The sequence below is a fragment of the Convolutriloba macropyga genome, chromosome 9 (genome assembly GCF_964194025.1).
Source record: "Convolutriloba macropyga chromosome 9, txConMacr16.3, whole genome shotgun sequence".
Lineage (NCBI taxonomy): Eukaryota > Metazoa > Xenacoelomorpha > Acoela > Convolutidae > Convolutriloba > Convolutriloba macropyga.
In genome coordinates, this window is record NC_134476.1 from 37,089,683 (window position 1) to 37,109,063 (window position 19,381).

General features: G+C 36.3%; 1 protein-coding gene across 6 annotated transcripts in view; it reads right to left on the reverse strand.

The window, feature by feature from the left end:
• LOC142345763 (polypyrimidine tract-binding protein 1-like) overlaps nt 1-19,381 on the reverse strand; it is a 54,920-nt gene that overhangs the window by 8,574 nt on the left and 26,965 nt on the right. For 4 of the 6 annotated variants that reach the window (XM_075398079.1, XM_075398075.1, XM_075398074.1 and 1 more), the window contains exons 9-14: nt 17,368-17,415; nt 16,398-16,549; nt 15,742-15,775; nt 14,040-14,132; nt 5,436-5,652; nt 5,149-5,226 (exon numbers count right to left, since the gene is read on the reverse strand). In XM_075398079.1, coding sequence (XP_075254194.1) covers nt 5,149-5,226; nt 5,436-5,652; nt 14,040-14,132; nt 15,742-15,775; nt 16,398-16,549; nt 17,368-17,415 — 622 coding nt within the window. The remainder of the gene's footprint in view (nt 1-5,148; nt 5,227-5,435; nt 5,653-14,039; nt 14,133-15,741; nt 15,776-16,397; nt 16,550-17,367; nt 17,416-19,381) is intronic. The other 2 variants (XM_075398078.1, XM_075398077.1) reach the window with 1 other exon arrangement.

Below are 19,381 nucleotides of genomic sequence, written 5' to 3' on the forward strand. Positions count from 1 at the left end.
GAAAAATTGGAAAAAAACTACCAAAATCGGATTAGCATAAGTACAATTTTATAAAACAAAATTACATCGAGGTAGAAAGAGGCGTAAATTATATGAATTATCGAAGGGAGGTTGCTATATTAACTGATTTTTGACAAAAAGACGGCTGAAAGATCCAAAAAGGAAGAAATTACAAGAAAAAAGCCAAAAATTAACTAAAAATCAGGAAACATGTTCCAATTTTGAACTTCAAACGCATTTTCGGGCTCTGCGAAACACTTTGGTATCAATTTTCTAGGTTTACATTTCAATATAGCATCGAATTATAATTATTTCTACAAAAAAACAAATTGCAAGCAAAAAACTGTGCCCCTTGGACGAAAAAACGGCTGAAAACCGTCAACTATATGTAAATGTGCCATTCAGTCAAAAACTACTTTTCAAAGTCAAAAAGTCATTCACTAAATGCAGCGCATGATCAAAAACCTTCTCTAGCTCAGAAAAAACGAGTTCATACGGCAATTTTACTCACTTCCGTTTTTAGGTCAAAACATCGTCTGAACGAATAGTACTTCCGCTAGAAAAAGCTAGAAAAAACCTTAAGAAAACCAATACTCCTCGTCGAGTCATAAAAATCAAGAGAAGGATAATAATAGCCCCAGCTATCGCTGTGCGGCTATTAAACAATGGAAAGTCTCTTGCTTCACGACAACTTAACGGCAGAACTGACGAAAAAACATGCAACCAAAAACTCCGTACACAAAAGAACGAATTTCAGAAATTCAAAAAGGAGACCTCGCAGCTAATAAAGCACACAGGTTAAGAAAAAACAGCTGCAAAAGCTTCAAAAAGGAAGAAAAATCTTGATAAAAAACCCACATACCCGGCAGACTGCCGGAATATAGCCGCCGATTCCCATAACTCTATTGGGATTGAAAGAAAAGATAATATCAACAAAAATTGATTTTTGTATTAAAACATTTTTAAGTGCGATTTATTTTGATGTCATTTCGTTATTGAACATACTCCTGTCTCGCACTGAGAGGCTACAGGGTCTAGTATCAATACCAATAAGCATTATAGATAGTAACTAAAACTTATGAAAACAAAGTTCAAGTACCGGGCATCCAAAAATGGGCTTTATGGGTTTATCCCGTTTCTATTTCTGACTTTGATTTTTAATACTGACTCTCTTCATTTTGAATTGCTTTGCTGAGCAGCTGCTGTTTAAAAGGACTTCGAGCAGAATGACAGAAGAGTGAAACTAGCCTAGAGAAGTCAAAAAGATTTCACGCAAAAAAATGTCGAAAAAGCGGTAAAATGGGTAAAGCGAAAAAAAAGTTCGACGGAAGTAAAAAAAGGAGCGCTATAATAGCCGGCTGAGAAGAGGAGGGCGGCTATTAAAAATGAAAGCCAATAATAGCACCTCTCAGCTATCGCTATTGCAGCCATTAGCAAACATAGCCCACACATTGCCCGATAAAAGCCGCGAAACAGACAGTTGCGCCACAAATTGGAACGAAATCAAACACTATCCTAATTTTGAAATCAATTTTCAATGGCAATGTATTCCAAATAAAAGAGCAGTATAACAGCTAAACTGACCTCTATTCAGTTTCGTTTAGAAATTGAATTCTCATTTTTAATTTATTAAGTGAGCACGCGAAAGTATTTTTTTGAATGAGTAAGTCGTGCAAGCTCAAAAATCAAATCACAAGAGAGTAAGAAATGTCACACGTAGAATGCTAGAAATCAGTAAGAAAGTCACTAAATGATGCCTTGTCGCGTGATCAAATTGTCGTTATCGCAACGGTTTAACAGCAAAACTTTCAGAAAACATAAAACCAAAAAAAAATCGGCATCTCTGCTAAAAACGTCTGATGAAATACGCTCAAACGACTGGCGAGCGGTTGACTTCCTCAATAGCTAGCTGCGGCTTAGGGAGGCTAGATTAAGCTTAATTGACGGCGCAGGGTATAGCACTCCGTGGGGTATAAGCTGAATGTGGGGAGGGGCGGGGATAGTAAAGAGCGTTTGCGGTTACGGGAGGAATGAGGTGAAGGGAAGGAGGGTGAATGAGGGGGTGTGAGTGCAGTCGGTTGGGCAAATAGGGAGGAGTAAGGGGGAAATAATTGGCTGAATCTGGCGGGTCAAACTATGAAGAAACCGCCCTATCACTATGAATGTATGTTTTCTCAATAGCTTCCGTGAATCGCATACTTAGAGATTAGTAAGGCGTAAGGCTTTGGCGGAACTGCCCCGTGATTTGATGCCCTCCATGATCACATTTTTGAGAAAGTCAAAAGGGTTACAAATCTTTCAAGCTAAAAACCGCAGAAAAAAGCCGCATGACTAATATAATTGCTACAATATAATTGTTTGAGAGCAATTAAAACCCAATACAACCACAATATGGCTACGATAACAATACAACTTGGAAGATATAACATACCCGGCAGATTGCCGGAAAATAGCCGCCGTTGATTCCAATAAGCATGACTGGGATTGAAATAACAGAAGATATTGAAAAAAAAAGATTTTCGTACAAAAAGATTTTTTTTAAGTCCGATTTATTTTGATGGCATTTCGTAGTTGAACATACTTCTGTTTCTTAGAGAGAGGCTACAGGGGCTACTATCAATAACAATCAGCATTAGAGAGAGGTAACTAATACTTATAGGACCGACGTTCAAATAGCGGGCATCTAAAATTGGGCTTTATGGGTTTATCCCGTTTCTATTTCTGACTTCAATTTTTTATACTGACTGTTCATTTTGAATTGCTTTGCTGAGCAACTGATGTTCAAAATCACTTTTAGCAGAATGAGAGAAGAGAGAAACTAGCCTAGAGAAGTCAAAAAGATTTCACGCAAAATGTTGAAAAGGCGGCAAAATGAGGTAAAGCGAAACATTTTTTTATTCGACGAAGTAAAAAACATAGCCGGAAGAATTCCGGAAGCGACTCGAAGCCACAAAACCTCACAAACAAAACACTAATTGCAGCTGAAGCAATTACCATTCGAATTCAACCATTAACTCATTACCTCACCTGGTCTGATCTAAAAATTGGTGAAACTTAAACCACTGTCACCAAGAAAAAAAATGCAGCAAAATTTTATATTGTTGAAAATGTTTGATAACGTTAAAAAAATCCGAAATAGATAAGCAGGTTAAAATACTGATGGCCTAAAACAGCTGAAAGGGCTATCAATTGCCCTCAAATAATTCATGATTCTGATCTCAAAAAGATCAGAAAAGCAAACGGCAGATAACAATCTTAGAAACTAAGTTAAATCTTCTTTTAAAAAAAAGAATACTCAAATTTAAGAATCAGAAAACCACTATAATTACAGTTCTAATCACTGCAATTAAAACAAAAAAACGGCACATACTTCTCCCTTGTTCTGCATATGCTAGACAACATGATTTAAAACTAATTCAAAAATTAAAATAATCATAGAAAAGACAAGCAGCAGAAAAATGTTCAAAGGCAAAAAATCGTTTAAATTAACACCAAGGCCGGAAGGAAGTTGCAGTAGATAGTATTAAGTAGAGCTTTTGGAAAAAGCTGGCTAGCAAACTCTCAGTACTGCCTTGTGTTGAATGAAATCAATTGCAAACAAAAAAATGACGAAAATCTAAGAAAATGCTGAAATCATTCAATTTTTTAACAGCTGAAACAACCAAAAATATATGTGCCATAAAAAGCTGCCAGGCAAAACTAAAATGATTCTAACTAGAATGATAAGAACATCGACACAATATGAGGAACACCGTAATAAAAACACATTCTTGATTTTTGAAAGTAAAAAAAAAACAAAATTCAAGAAAAACGAATACATTTCATTGTTCAGCATTAGAGACATAGAAAAGATAACTAGTCGTCCAATATAAAGATCTATCCTCCTGAAGTGAACAAAAAAAACAAGAAAAACCAGATATGAAACATACGAAACATTAAATATTTTACAGAAAAAGGTCAAAAAACTTTTAATACTGCTTTCATGAAAAATGGAAGCCGAAAAAATCAATATACCAATAATAAAAATAGGTGACAGGACAAAGCTAGAATGATACTAACTAGAATTTTAAGAATATGGGCACAATGTAAGGAACACCGTAACAAAAAGGCCTTCTTGTTTAAAAAGTTAAAAATCAAATTAAAAAATCAAGAAAAACAAATACAGTTCACTGCTCAACATTCGAGACCTAGAAAAGATAACTAGTCATCCGATAAAAAAATATATCCTCCTGAAGAGAACAAAAAAAAGGAAAAAGCAGGACTCAAAAATATAAAACATTGAAACATTTTGCAAAAAAAAATTATCAAAAAACTTTTAAGACTGCATTTACGAAAAAGCTTCAACTGTTTTTCAAAAACTGAACTCAAAATGATTGAATTTTTATTAAAACGCAATTAAAGTCCCTCATGTTGCACAAAAAGACTATTTCTAGTAATTACAATCAAAATACAAACAAAAAACTGACAAAAATCGGGAAAAAACTACCAAAATCGGATTAGCATATGTACAATTTTATAAAACAAAAATACACCGAGGTAGAGAGAGGCGTTAAGTATATGAATTATCAAAGGGAAGTTGCCAAATGAACTGATTTTTGACAAAAATACGGTTAAAAGATCTAAGAACGAAGAAAATAATAGAAAAAAGTCAAAAATTAACTAAAAAATCAAAAAATATGTGCCAATTTTCAAATTGAAACCCATATTCAGGCTCTGCAAAACACTGTGGCATCAATCTTCGATGTTGGCATTTCAATATAGTATTGAATAAAAATTATTTCTACAAAAAACCGAATTACAAGCAAAAAAAAATTGGCCACTTAGACGAAAAAACGGCTAAAAACGGTTATCTATATATGCCATTCAGTCAAAAACTACTTTTCAAAGTCAAAAAGTCATTCACTAAACGCAGCGCATGATCAAAAAACTTCTCTCGCTTAGCGAAAATTTGTTCACCAAGACAGCTTTTCTCACTTTCGCTTTTAGGTCAAAATGCCGCGTGAACAAATCTACTTCCTGTAAAAAAAAAAAACCGAGAGAAAACCAATACTCCTCTTCGAGTCGTAAAAAAAAATAGGAGCGCTATAATAGCCGGCTGAGAAGATGAGGGCGGCTATTAAAAATGTATTAAATTTTCTGTTCACTTACGGGAAGAACTTGAATGACAGCACTTCGATATTCTTCTTTGTAAAGGCCTCCAGCACTTGTTCTTCGGACACACCAGGTCTAAAATCAAAATTAACCTGTTCTTAAGACAAATCTGAACTTGATCCACTCGAATTTGACATTTTGACTCTTCGGTTCTACAACCGAAACATAGTTTGCAAGTAGCCCCGATTGATACGTCGATCTTGAACACATTAAGAGCACGCTCCCGGTATACAATTGGCAATGCAAAAGAACCTATTGAGTCAATTGGAAGAAGTTGTACTTACGCAATGTTGGAGAGATGGAGAGTCGCGGAAGGAGGGAATATGTTATGGAAGTTTTTGGAGCCCTGTTTGCGGAACCTGTGGAGGGGAGAGTTGGAGTAGTCCTTGGTGAGGCCTGCATCCGGCTGACCTTCTTTGGGAAGCTGGACACTTTGGTGCTTAGACATGGAAACCCTCATCTCTCGTCCATAAACCTTCACTTCGTGCAAGTTCTGGATCGCTAGAGGGGCAAAAATCAAACCTCACAGATCCGGTCAGAAATACCATGCAAATCGCCGAAAGCCAATTTGCCATTCTATTAATTTACCGTTCTCATTACCGTCAAAAATAAGAGAAAAAATTGCCTAGTTATAGCTCAGTGGCAATTAAACTAAGATTGATATATTGATCTCCGCAAGTATCCACTCTACTCCAGGTTTTCAAAATCCAAATTTTAAGGAACAACAATTTGACAGAATTTTTCCAGGCTAAATTATTTTGGTTGTCACAAAGTCGGAATCAATTAAAGTTTGTCACGCATTGAATCCTTTACCTCAATCTTCAAAGCAAGAATTTGCGCTCAATATTAACATTCGCTCAAATAAAAGAAGAAAAAGTAAGTTACACAGGAAAAAAAAATAGGTGAAGATTGATCAAAATTGAAAAAGACGGCTCGAAATAGACTGGTTACACCTGTTAAACATACCCGGCAGATTGCCGGAAAATAGCCGCCGTTGATTCCAATAAGCATTATTGGGATTGAAATAACAGAAGATATTGAAAAAAAAAAGATTTTTGTGCAAAAACATTTTTTTAAGTCCGATTTATTTTGTTGGCATTTCGTGGTTGTACTTCTGTTTTAGAGAGAGGCTACAGGGGCTACTATCAATACCAATAAGCATTAGAGATGGTAACTAAGACTTATAGGAACGACGTTCAATTAGCGGGCATCTAAAATTGGGCTTTATGGGTTTATCCCGTTTCTACTTCTGACTTCAATTTTTTATACTGACTCTGTTCATTTTGAATTGCTTTGCTGAGCAACTGATGTTCAAAATCACTTTTAGCAGAATGAGAGAAGAGAGAAACTAGCCTAGAGAAGTCAAAAAGATTTCACGCAAAATGTTGAAAAAGCGGCAAAATGAGGTAAAGCGAAACATTTTTTTATTCGACGAAGTAAAAAAAAATAGGAGCGCTATAATAGCCGGCTGAGAAGATGAGGGCGGCTATTAAAAACATACACACCAAAAATTTGTTAAATAAAATCGAAAACTACTCGACGTAATAGCGACCTATTAACTCTTGTTTGGGCGAACTATATTGCATCTCCATTAGTTTTTATCATCAATTTTAAAATGTGCCAAATCAAATTTGAAGTAACACAAAACAAAAATATCACAAAATTGAGCTTACCTCTAATATTTTGATTAAGAACCTGTATAACTGATTGCAGCCTCTATAAGCTTCTCTCAAATAACCTTATTAGAGTGAACTATTAGAGATTAAAGTAAGAAAAAGTCATTTTGAAAGTGAGAAAAGTTCAATTTTGAGGGAAGGAAGTCATGTGCGACCGAAAAAACATAGGTTGTAGATTGCCAGAAAATAGTCGCAATAGCTCCGTAAATATGTAATCTCAAAAGCATAGTAGAAGGAAGACGAAAAAAATTTTCCATTAAATGCTGAAATATTATATTTTGATTTTAATTTATTAATCTGTTTAATTTATTGCTGCTTTTATCAGCTGCCCTCAAAACCCCTTCCATTAGAGTGACACACACTCACTTGACCTTATCTCTTTCAATTAAAGAAAAAAGTCAATTTCAGAGTGAGAAAGTCATTTTTGAGAGTGAGGTAAGTCACGTGTGACCATAAAAAATCACGCGAAAAAAACAAAAAAACTCGCTCCACTAAGAGTGAAAAAAGACGTCACGCACGCAATTCAGTTGAAATTGCTTGAAAGAATGAACAAAAGATAAAAAAATCTTAGAAAATCTCGAATGAAAAATCTTGACGAAATAAAAAAAAACCAAGAGATGGCCAAGAGCCCCAGCTATCGCTGAGCGGCTATTAATTAAAAAAAAATGAAAACAACAAGCTCCACTGAAAGTGGAAAATTACGCCTCGTCCGCAAATTAGTCGAAATTTCATCAAAAAAAAGAAAACTGGACAACCAAAGAAAAAAACGCAACAACAGAAGTAAGGAAATACAATTCAAAGAATTTTCATTCACTAAACAAAACATAACCAAATAAAGCGGAAGAATTGCTCTCGAACGACTAGTGAGAGCTGTAATCAATTGCATTCTGCTTCAGTAAGGGGGAGTCTAAATGGGACTAAGAAAAGCACTAGGAAAAACATAGCTGGCAGATTGCCAGAAAATAGCCGCAATTGATTCGTAGATCGGCAGTCTAAAAAAACAGTAAAAAAGACAGACCAAAAAATTTCGTCTTTTCATTGAAGGCTGATCTGTTAAATCTTGATTAAAAATCTGTATAAGTTATTGCTGCCTCTATTAGCTGATCTCAAATAACCTTCATTTAGAGTGACACACACCCATCTGACCTTATCTCTTTGAATTAAAGTAAATAAAAGTCAATTTCAAATTGAGGAAGTCATTTTTGAGAGTGAGGTAAGTCAAGTGTGACCAAAAATTTAATCACGCGCATGAACAAAAAAACTCGCTCCACTAAGAGCGAAAAATGACGTCACACATGCAATTCAGTTGAAATTGCATGAACGAATGAACAAAAAGTGGCTGTGACGTCATATGGTCGTAACAAAAATCATGACGACGAAATAAAAAAAAAACCAAGAGAAGGCCAATAATAGCCTCAGCTATCGCTGTGCGGCTATTAAACATAAGCAGCTAACGTCGGGCGACTTGCTCTCGAGCGACCAGTTGGCTTTGTCAGTAGTTAGCCACGGGGGGGGGGGAGTGGGCACACCGGGGACTGGGGCAACAGCGCGGGGGGGTGCGAGCAAAAGTGTGGTTTTAAACCTCTTAAGAACCGACCTTCACACCATAAGTATAAGTCTCCAAAACAGTTTCTGTGAATCCCATACTTGGACACTAGTGAGCTGAAAGAAACTAAGAGCACTTAATGCGCGCTGGGCGCTATCTATTTATCCCGTTTTTGAGGACAAAAAGTCAAATGAGTTATAAGAAAAACCGGTCAGGAGAAAAATCGCATAAAAAGACCAACAGGACTAATATAATTGCTGCAAACTTCGTTTGAGAGCAATTAAAAACAACAGCACCCCAATACAGTTCCAACTTTTAAAATTGGGCTGCAATAATGAGGACGGCTATTAACGAACATAACCAGTAGATTGCCAAAAAGCCTCCGTTGATTCCCATTAACAAGATTGGGATTAAAAGAAAAAGCTAATGAAAAACATAGCCGGCAGATTGCCGAAAGAATAGACCTACGAGCCGTATAATAGAGATAGAAACAGAGACAGATCTAAATTAAAAAAAAATCGACGCCGCTAAAAAAAAGCTAGGTAAAAATTATTTAGCTGTAAATTAATAAAGATTGTTAAAATTCATCCCGCTGAAACCTCTTTTTCGGGACCTTCACTGCAAATATGAGTTCCTTTGACCTTAAACAAATTCAAATTGAAATTAAGTTTTACAGTGCAAAAGTCATTTTATTGAGTGAGGTAACTCACTTGTGATCAAAACCTAATCACGCAAACTTTTGCTAAAGAGAGTGAGAAATGACGTCACGCACGCAAACGGCGTTAGTGAGAGGAAGAAGTCATTCAGAAAATTTGACGTCTTCAGCTTTGCTGTCTGAACAAATGTAAAACGAAAAAGAGCGTGAGACGACGAAACAAAAAAAACCAAGAGCAACGCAATATATCTCCGCTCAGCTTACAGCTTCGCAGCTATACAAATGATTTTGTACCCAAACAATTTTATAGTGCTAACTATATTGATGTCACTTGGGAGCTGAACAAACTCCTGTTTCGCAGTGAGACGACACAGGGGCTAGTATCATCCCGTTTCTATTTCTGATTTCGTTTCTTGGAATAGACTCTGTTCATTTTGAATTGCTTTGCGAATTATTTTAGTACGAAGTAAAAAAAACATAGCCGGAAGAATTCTGAGAAAGACTCCTTCGCCAAAAAGTCAGCCTGTCAAATTTCTAGTTTCTGATCGCAGTGAGCATCACTTAAGATCTCTTTCATTATTCAATAAAAGATCTTATATCAACAAAGAAAAACAAAATTCACTTAATTTTTCAATTTGTACAAGTACCAAAACGCAGGAAAACCAAAATCAAGTAATCGATACAGTTTATTTGCTCACACAAATTCAAACCAGCCAAAAAAACACAAAAAAAACTAATTCTGAAAAAAAAGCGGAAAACTAGGAAAATAAGAAATTTAACTGTTTTTTGCAATATTTTGTCAAAACTCGAAGAAATAAATTGCTAGCTACCAAAGAAAATAAATTTAATTTTTAATAAAAACTACCCACGAGCATTACGCTTAAATTTAGTAACAAGTAAAAGCAATAAAATACAACAAAAGGCCAGAAAATGCTAAAATAGCCCAAAAACCTGAAAAGCCTTCCAATTAGCGTAAAATTCTCTTCAATTACCAAAACACGCTATCAAAAAATCTTAAACTATAACTTCATTCTCGAATAACCTGTTAGACAATAGAAAAGTTTCAAAAACAAAAAAACGCTTGAAAAAGCCACACGCAAAAAAAATCCGCTCGCTTAGTTCGCTGAAACAACTTTTACAAAATTCATACTCCCTGAAATTCCAGTTTTCTACTCGCTCCTTTTTCAAAAAAAAACAGACAACCAAAAAGCCAATTCCAGTCTTGAAAATTAGGAGCTCTATATGAGCCGCCTGAGTAGCCGAGAGGGCAATTAAACAAAAACTGATTGGAAGTGAGCGTGGAGTGAGTCATCTGTTCGTAACAAAAATCTTGACAATTTTTTTTAAAAAATCCAAGAGAAGGCAAGGCCATCAACTAGCGCAGCTATAATAACAAAGCCCAATTACAGCATCTCAGGTAACGCTATCACAAACAATTAAATATGAATTCAGAAATCAAGCCTCTCGAGTAAATTAAAGAGCGGTTGAAGTCGGCGAGCAAATGAGTTGCCGTATGCTTTTCAAATGGAATCAAACATCGTCGGGCGAACTGCTCTCAAACGACCGGCAAGCATTTGGCTTTGTCAGAAGCTAGACATGGATTAGTGAGCTTATCTTAAGCTTAATTGAAGGGGCGTGAGGTGAGCGTAGCTCGAGGGGGGGCTGCAGTGGGATCAAACCCCCTTCACACCATAAGTATAAGTCTCTAGAACAGTTCATCAACCGCACAATTGGAGACCAGTGAGCTGAAAGGCTCTAAGAGAATTATTACCCGCTGGGCGCTACCTGTTTATCCCATTTCAGAAATAATAAATGGGTCAAATGGAATATTGGTCAAGCAAAAAATTGCATAAAAATTCCCACAGGATTAAAATAAATGCCACAAATTTCAAAAAAGTAGCCAGCTGAGTTATTTATGAAAAACCATTTCAATATAATTTGGCGTTAATGAGAGTAACAGATGACGACATCACGCCAAATAACAGCAGCTGAAGTGCAGCATCAAAAAAGAGTTAAGGCAAGAGAGAGAGATAGAGTGTGCGAGATAAAAAAAGCCCCAGCCTACAGAGAGAGAGAGAGCTAGGAGTATTTTCCATGATGAGATTCGACTCTGTAACTTCTAGTTTTCTAGCCTTGTTATTAACTAAATCATATATAAAAACAGAAAGTGCAAAAATCAAAAAAAAAGTTTCCATATTTCGCAGTGAAAATAATCAAAGACATTTTTTGTCTCTGGGAGTTCTGTCAAGTAACCCATCTGCAGGACGTATCGCTGGCTAGTAATGATAGTCAAAATCAGAAAAGGAGAAAAACATTAAAAAAACAATTGCAGATTTTAACAATTCGAGATACTGATATCTTCAGAACCATTTCATTGTCTCAAAAGACTATCCAGTATCCCTATGTCAAGCCTTAAATAGTTGCACTGGCTCAAAGATCCATAAACTTGAAATATGATAATACTTTTCCAAAATTAATAAAAATTCGAAAAAATGCTAAAACTCGAGTCAAGAATATATTGATAAAAATTCTATTTACTTTATAAACTATGCAATAGCTTATTATCAAACCTCGGAGGACCTTGGGCCCCTGGTGAAAGAAAAATTGATTAAATTTGAAACAATAAAATCTTGAAAAACATTCCATTAGAATTAGAAACTATGTAGTATCCTTTTACCAAACCCAGATAGGAGGTTCCTTTGCTCTTGAGGCTGGAGAAGCCTAAAAAAAATTTCAAAACGAGTTGCAAATATATTTTAAAAAAATGCTTAAAATTGTGATATTCAAATCTGGAAAAACATTCCACTACATCTAGAAACGAAGCAGTGACGTATTATCAAACCATAGAAGAGGTTCCTTGGCTCTTGAGGCTAGAGAAAACTAAAAAATGATAAAAAACTTTCCAAAAATTTGAAAATTGAAAGTATTATTAAAAAATTTCTTAAATTTGTGATATTAAAAATTTGAAAACTATTCAATGGCCAATTAAAATCTTTAAGTAACTTATTATCAAACCCTAAAGCGTTTTCGTGTCCCATGGGTCTGGAAAAATTTTATTGACAAAAAAACTTCAAAAAAATTGAAAATTGCAAAATTTGTCAGAGAAATGCTAAAATTCATGATGTTAAAATCTTGAAAACCCCTATTACATCTAAAAACTATGCAGTAATTCATTATCAAACCTAGGGATGAAAAAACTAGGGATGAAATAACAAACCTAGGGATGAAATGACAGAAAAAATTTAGGCTTGAATAAAGTTGTGAAAATTAGCGTTTCTAATTGGATTAACAAAACGTATAGCTGTTCATGGTCATAAAAAGTACTTATGTCTTGCAATGATCTTTATCAACTATTACCAGCCTCAAATGACAAAACACAAAAAATTACAAAAATGGCCTTTTAACCTTAAACTACGGCCTTCCTAACAGTTCCATCACACTAAGGGCTTGAAGGACTCTTAAACGCGGCTAGGAGCCTCCAATGAAACTTGATACCCGCTGAGCACCACCTGTTTATACAGTTTCTAAGGACGAAAAGTCAAATGGGTCAGACGAAAAAGCGGTCAAGCGAAAAATCGCATTAAAAAACAGGACCAATACAATTGCTACAAACTTGGTTTGAGAAAAATTAAAGAGGACCAATTGACAAAGAAGCACAAAAATCAAACACAATTCGATCCACACAGTCAATAGCCACAACTGCAACTTTTATGTTAGCGAAATATATAATGTTAAAAATATGAAAACATACCTGGCAGATTGCCGGAAAATAGCCACCGTTGATTCCCATAACTCCATTGGGATTGAACGAAAAGAAAATATCAAGAAAATTGATTTTTGTATAAACACAATTTTAAGTGCGATTTATTTTGATGTCATTTTGTAATTGAACATACTCATGTCTCTCAGTGAGAGGCTACAGTGTCTAGTATCAATACCAATGAGCATAATAGATAGTAACTAAAACTTATGAGAACAAAGTTCAAGTACCGGGCATCTAAAAATGGGCTTTATGGGTTTATCCCGTTTCTATTTCTGACTGATTTTTTTATACTGACTCTTCATTTTGAATTACTTTGCTGAGCAGCTGCTGTTTAAAAGGACTTTGAGCAGAATGACAGAAGAGTGAAACTAGCCTAGAGAAGTCAAAAAGATTTCACGCAAAATGTCGAAAGTGTTAAAATGGGTAAAGTGAAAAAAAGTTCGACGAAGTAAAAAAAATAGGAGCGCTATAATATAATAGCCGGCTGAGAAGATGAGGGCGGCTATTAAAAATGATAGTGTTTTGGTAATTCTCATACCAAATTGAATATAGCCGGCAGATTGCCGGAAAAACTACGAAAGAATAGACTTGCGCACCGTATAATAGAGAAACAGAATCTAAATTGAAAAAAAATCGATGCCGCTCAAAAACCTAGGTAAAAAACATTCAGGGATAAATTAATAAAGCTTGTGAAAATTCATTCCGCAGAAGCGTTTTATTAGGGATCTTTACTGAACATATGAGTTCCTTTAACCTTAAACTGATTCAAATTAAACGCAAGCTCTTAAGTGCAAAAGTCATTTAATTGAGTGAGGTAAGACATGTATGATCAAAACCTAATCGCCCAAATGAACTTAAAACCTTTGCTAGAGAAAATGAGAAATGCCGCTACGCACACTAACGCCGTTAGTGAGACATCTTCGCAGCTATAAAAAGATTACACATTTTGTTAATTCTCTTTTGAACTATTGGTAATGTCTTCTTTTAAGCGTGGTTTTATAAGTTTCCATATTTTCCTAAGTGTTGACGTCTGAACGCAACCAGTATACTGATAAGATGAATAATTCCAAAAATTCTTGCCATACCCCGGCCAACCTGGTACAATTTGAACGGTCGTACGCTTTCAAAAGCAAAGTCTCTTCTTCAGAAATGAAGCGTTCATACTTGGGCCAGTTTGTGACAAAATGCGATCTCAGTCAAAGACTAGAATGAATACAATGGTCCCAATCAATGAAACAGCCTTCTTACCCAAATTGGCCTGGTCCTCGCTGGACATCTGGATGAGGGCGCTGTCCTGTTTGTTGAAGAGGATCTTCACCCGCTGCACATCCCCGTATACTCCTGTAATAAAACACAAAACAAATTCTTCGATCTATTCCTACTACAGATCACCTGGCAAGGGAGCCATACAATGAGAGGTTCTCACGGAGAACTTCTGCCGTTAATTGACTTAAGCGTGAAACGCGAAAATAGCAAATTTTAAAATCTGGCGGCACTGTATAATGTGAAAAATTTTTGTTCTAGAATCTGGCACTGCGGTTATCAGGGATTTCTAAACTTGCACGTATTTGTTGAAATAACAAAAATCGAGTTCATCTTATATTTTCCGTATGTCCGCCTACTAGAGTAATAGGTTCATATTTTACAGGGTTATTATTTCAAATTCAATGCAAGCAGGAATTGGCTATACTAATGATACGCTAACTGCTATTTGTGCTACAATCATCTATCGCGCTTTAAAAAATGCTATCTACCCCACAAGTAGTAAAAATATTAACATAACTTAAAAAGTAAACGAATACGCATTCAATTTCGACATACAGTCAGTACAAGATTGTCTGTCTATGATTTGTTCCCCATAAGCCATGAAACTGAATTGTAACCCAAAACCAATTTGATCAATCATTAAACATAACCGACTAACATCGGGCGAATTGCTCTCAAACGACCGGCGAGCGGTTGGCTTCCGTAGTACCCAGCTGGGGCTCAGAGATGCAAGCATTGGGGGCGGGGTGGGGGGTTGATTGTGTGGGAGGTCAAACTCTCGAGATCAAGAACCGCCCTTCACACCATGAAATTGTCGCCTCAAACCGCTTTTGGTGGATCGCATTCTTAGAGACTAGTGAGCTGAAAGGCTCTGAGAACTTAATGCCCTCCAAACGTTACCTGTTCATCAAGTTTTTGAGAAAGAAAAGTCAGATAGGTCCGACGAAAAATTGTTCAAGCAAAAAATCGCATACAAAAAGACCACAGGAGTACTATAATTGCTACCAACTTCGTTTGAAAGCAATTCATTAAACTCTCGTTGATTTTCAATGTCTCCAAGTATTCGGGTAACAGATTCAGCAAAAGCGTTATATCAACCTGATTACGAGGCATTTTAATTAGCTCACTTTGTTAAGGTTAGTCAGAAACTTTGTTACCTTTCCTCTATTCATCTAATTATGCATTATCATCATCAAAGCGCTTTCATAAACTCTTTTTTCGAGGAGTCTAAAAGTCTAACGCTAGCCGTTACATCTGATGATTTTGATTCCATACACAACACTCACAGAATTGACCTCTAATTAAGGGAAGCTGGTTGTTTGCTGATGAGAAAACAGTATAATTAAGAAGCGACAGAGAACAGAAACAAAGACAGCGATTCGACAGAATTGACATTGATGCATGCAGAACAGTAATAGATGAGTCAAATGACAACTACAGCATCTAAGGTGCTGTTTCATTGTGATTATTAAGTGATTCGATTAAGAGAAGCAGCTATAGTGAACAATATAGTTATGAAATGTTCAGCTAGTAGTTATGAAATGTAAACAGCTAGTAGTGGGTGTGAGGTGAAGTTAGTGAGTTAGAGTGTAAAACAGAGAACAGTTGTCAGTTGCTAAAGAGAGAGACAGAGACAGAGATGCGGAGAGGAATTGAATGAAAGAAAGGAAGGAAGGAAACGTACCGAAGAGAGTAAATAGACCATCGCATGTGACTTTCTAAAGAAAAAGGTGAGCGAAGTTTGAAATAGGTAGTAGTAGTAGTTATAAATTTAATAGTAGTTATAAATGAAGTAGTCAGATATCGTACACGACACATACACAGAACAGCCATCATTGTTGTTTGGTACAAAATTCTTTTCGAAATCAAAAAAGATTTTTGTTCAAAATTGCGCGTGAAATTGAATTCAAGGCGCTCTTTCTGCCATGATTGGTTTGAGAAGAGGAAACTGTGTTTAAGAAAGAGAGAAATAGGAGAGAATGAAAAGTCCTTTCTGAAATGTCTGAGGAGTACAATAACTCAGAGACAGTGTAGCAAGAGTAGTAGTCGAAGGGAGGGGATTGGAGGGGAGGGGAGGGGAAAAGGTAATATCCTCAGAAGGAGCAAACCAAAACAACATTGATAAAAACTAAAGATGAAATTTTAGCAAGAGAGCCAACCTCATTTCAGATACAGTAATTATAGCATAATGTTCACCTTTTGGTCTTAGGCACTCAATCTATGCATTTACTGCCTTCAATTTTTCTACCCAACAAAATATCAGGTTTAATATGTTTATTATGATGAAATTTGATCGAGTAACGAGTTATAACAACTATAAACATGAAGGCCGTTGTTTACCTCTGTGTTAAGATTTCCCACAAGTAGGACAGAGTTTGTAGGAGGCTGGTTCACCACCATTCCCGTCTGGGTAACTCCTCCCGGGATAGCTGCCAGGGCATTCACCCTCTGCAGCTGCTGCAGGAAGGCCGCATTAGTTGCCATCGGTTGCGCTGGAAACAAACAAATATCACTCTCAATGTTAACTAAAACACTCACGTGCACATTTTAAAATGCAGAAAGTCTGCAGTGCCAGAATTTAAAATGCCAGAAGTTGCTATTCAGTTGAAGCTGACTTTCGTCATCTTAAACGTGCGCGTTTTGTGTTTTAAGCCAAGGATACATGACTATGCAACAGCCACGTCGAATTTCTGACTTAACATCTCGAACATCTTCGCGGTTCTCAATAAACGCCAGAAGTTCTGAGTGACTTCAAGCAGAGTCACTTAACCATTACGGATCACTTCGCGGTTTTCAATAAATTCCAGAAGTGCTCAGTGTCAACAAGCACGTAACCTATGCGTAAACATATGCGCACGTGCGAGTTTTAAAAAGCAGACAGTCTGCAGTGTCTGAAATTGAAATACCAGAAGTTCCTTCATATATAACCAAACATTCAATAAATTTCAGCATCTTCAATGTTTCACTTCGCTTGTTTTAAAAACACGCGACTCTGCAGAAGTCACTTTGACATTCTGACTTATTAGCTTGAACCGCTACGGTGTTATCGATAACGCCAGCAGAGTCACGTAACTATTACATCCTAGCTTAGCACAACTATGGATTCTGCTACTATCACAGAGCTTTCTTATTTGGAGCAACGGTGCTGTATATAGGCAAAGTCATTATATTTTTAATTCAAACGATTCCAATTCTCAATTTTCTAGATTAAGAATGAACATAGCGAACATAACATGAAACGCAACATGAAGTAAAACCATAATTTATATCGAAAGAAGTAAAGACAGATAATAGTCAGATTATAACTCACAGAAGTAAAGCAAGTTAGTTGCCGGATCGATGATATAGGGTTGTGACACTAAATATGGCACATTAGTCAATATTTGAAGAATAACCAGCAGGGAAGCTTCAGAACAAGCTACCATCTTAGGAAGTTTTGAAACTCTCACAAAACAATTTGAACGGCAAAGTACTAGAAAACGGGTGTTCAGAATATGTAGAGCAATAGTATCAAAATTTCCGGGAGTTAGAATAGAAAATATCACGACTCACTGACGTCGAACCAACCACTCTGATAACCGAAATGATATTAACATTAGGAGCGTTGAACGACTAAATATTGAACCGACCTGAACTTATAATTGACCAAACATAACCGAACAACGACGGGCGGTCTGCCCTCAAACGACTGGCGAGCAAGTTACTTCCGTTAGTAGCTGAAGTTTAGAAAGGCTAGCTTTAGCTTAATTGAAGGGGCGTGGGGTGAGCGTGGCATGTGGGGGGGGGGGGTAGGGATTTGAGCGCTGGTGATGGGGTCCGAGAGCGCTAGGTTACGGGTGGAACGATGAGCAGGGGGCTTGTGGGGAGGGGCGGTGGAGGCATTGAGGGTCAAACTCTAAGATTAAGAATCGTCCTTCATACCATGAATTTATGTCTCCAAAACAGTTTCTGGGAAACGCATATTAAGAGCCTAGTAAACCGAGAAGCTGTAAGAAAACTCAATGCAATCCGGACTCTACCTGTTAACCCAATTTTGAGGACGAAAAGTCAGAAGGGTCAGATGAAAAATGGCTCAAGCAGAAAACCGCATGAAAAAAACCACAGGACTAATTAATTGCTACAAACTTTTTCTGAGAGCAATGATTAATTGACCAAAAGAGACTCTTAGAGATTCTAACACATTAGAGATTCTTATTGAATTTGATTTAGGTTCGAAATTTTGAAAAAAATCGCAAAAGAGGAATATCTAAAGAAAAAATAAAAGGCAAGAAAACAGGCGGCAGATGGGCACCGTAGATGGCAGTAATATTTTAATAGCACTCAAGACAAAAATGCTAAAAACGGAAGTCAAATCGCCGCATGTCAAAAAATTCTCAAAAAAACTTGTCCAAACACCAATTTCTCTACTCGCTTTTCTGCTCCCATTACTACTCTATCATGACTAAAATCCCTACTCTAACTTCTCTTCTAATTGACATTAAAAACTCGAAATATAATTGGCAGATTGCCAGAAAATAGCCGCAATAGCTGCGTAGATCGGCCGTCTGAAAAAATGGTAAAAAAAATGAAAGAAACTCTTTAAAAATGCAGAGCTGTTGTATTTTAAGAAAATTTTTAAAGTATTACTGATTCTATTAGCTGCCCTAAATATTCTCAAGTTAAGGCGGCACATATTCTCTTTGAATTAAAACAAAGGATAGTCAGTTTCAGAATGAGGAATTCATTTTCAAGAGAGGTAAGTTACATGTAACCAAACATTTAATCACATGAATGACCGAAAAAAACACTTTCCACAAAGAGTGAAAAATGACGTCTGGCACGGAGTTCAGTTGTAGTTGCATGAACGAATGAACAAAAGGCAGATTTGAAGTGGTGATTGTGACGTCATAAGGTTGTAACAGAAATCCTGTGAACGATAACACAGCCGGAAGAAGTTCGAAAAGAACTTGAAGTCGTCTCCTCCAAACGAACCAGCTTTTCAAATAAGTAAAATCACCTTGCAGAACGCATTAATGCCGAGAAAACAACAGTCTCTAAGTCAAAGAACAAAATAAAGTTTGTCCGAAAAAAATACTGAAAAAATAGGAAAATTCAAGTTATTTTGGAAAATTCAAGTAGTACAATTACACATTCAAACGACAGCCGTTTCTTCATGCAATGGAAACCAGTTAACCAGCCACAAAATACCAGCCAAGCCTTATTTAGCTCACAAAATTTTTTTTTGAAAGAAAAACAAAGTAGTTTCTCCATTTTTTTTTGCAAAAAACTGCATAGGAAGAGACAATTTATACCAAAAGAAACTTGCAACCTTTTTAGTATAAAGA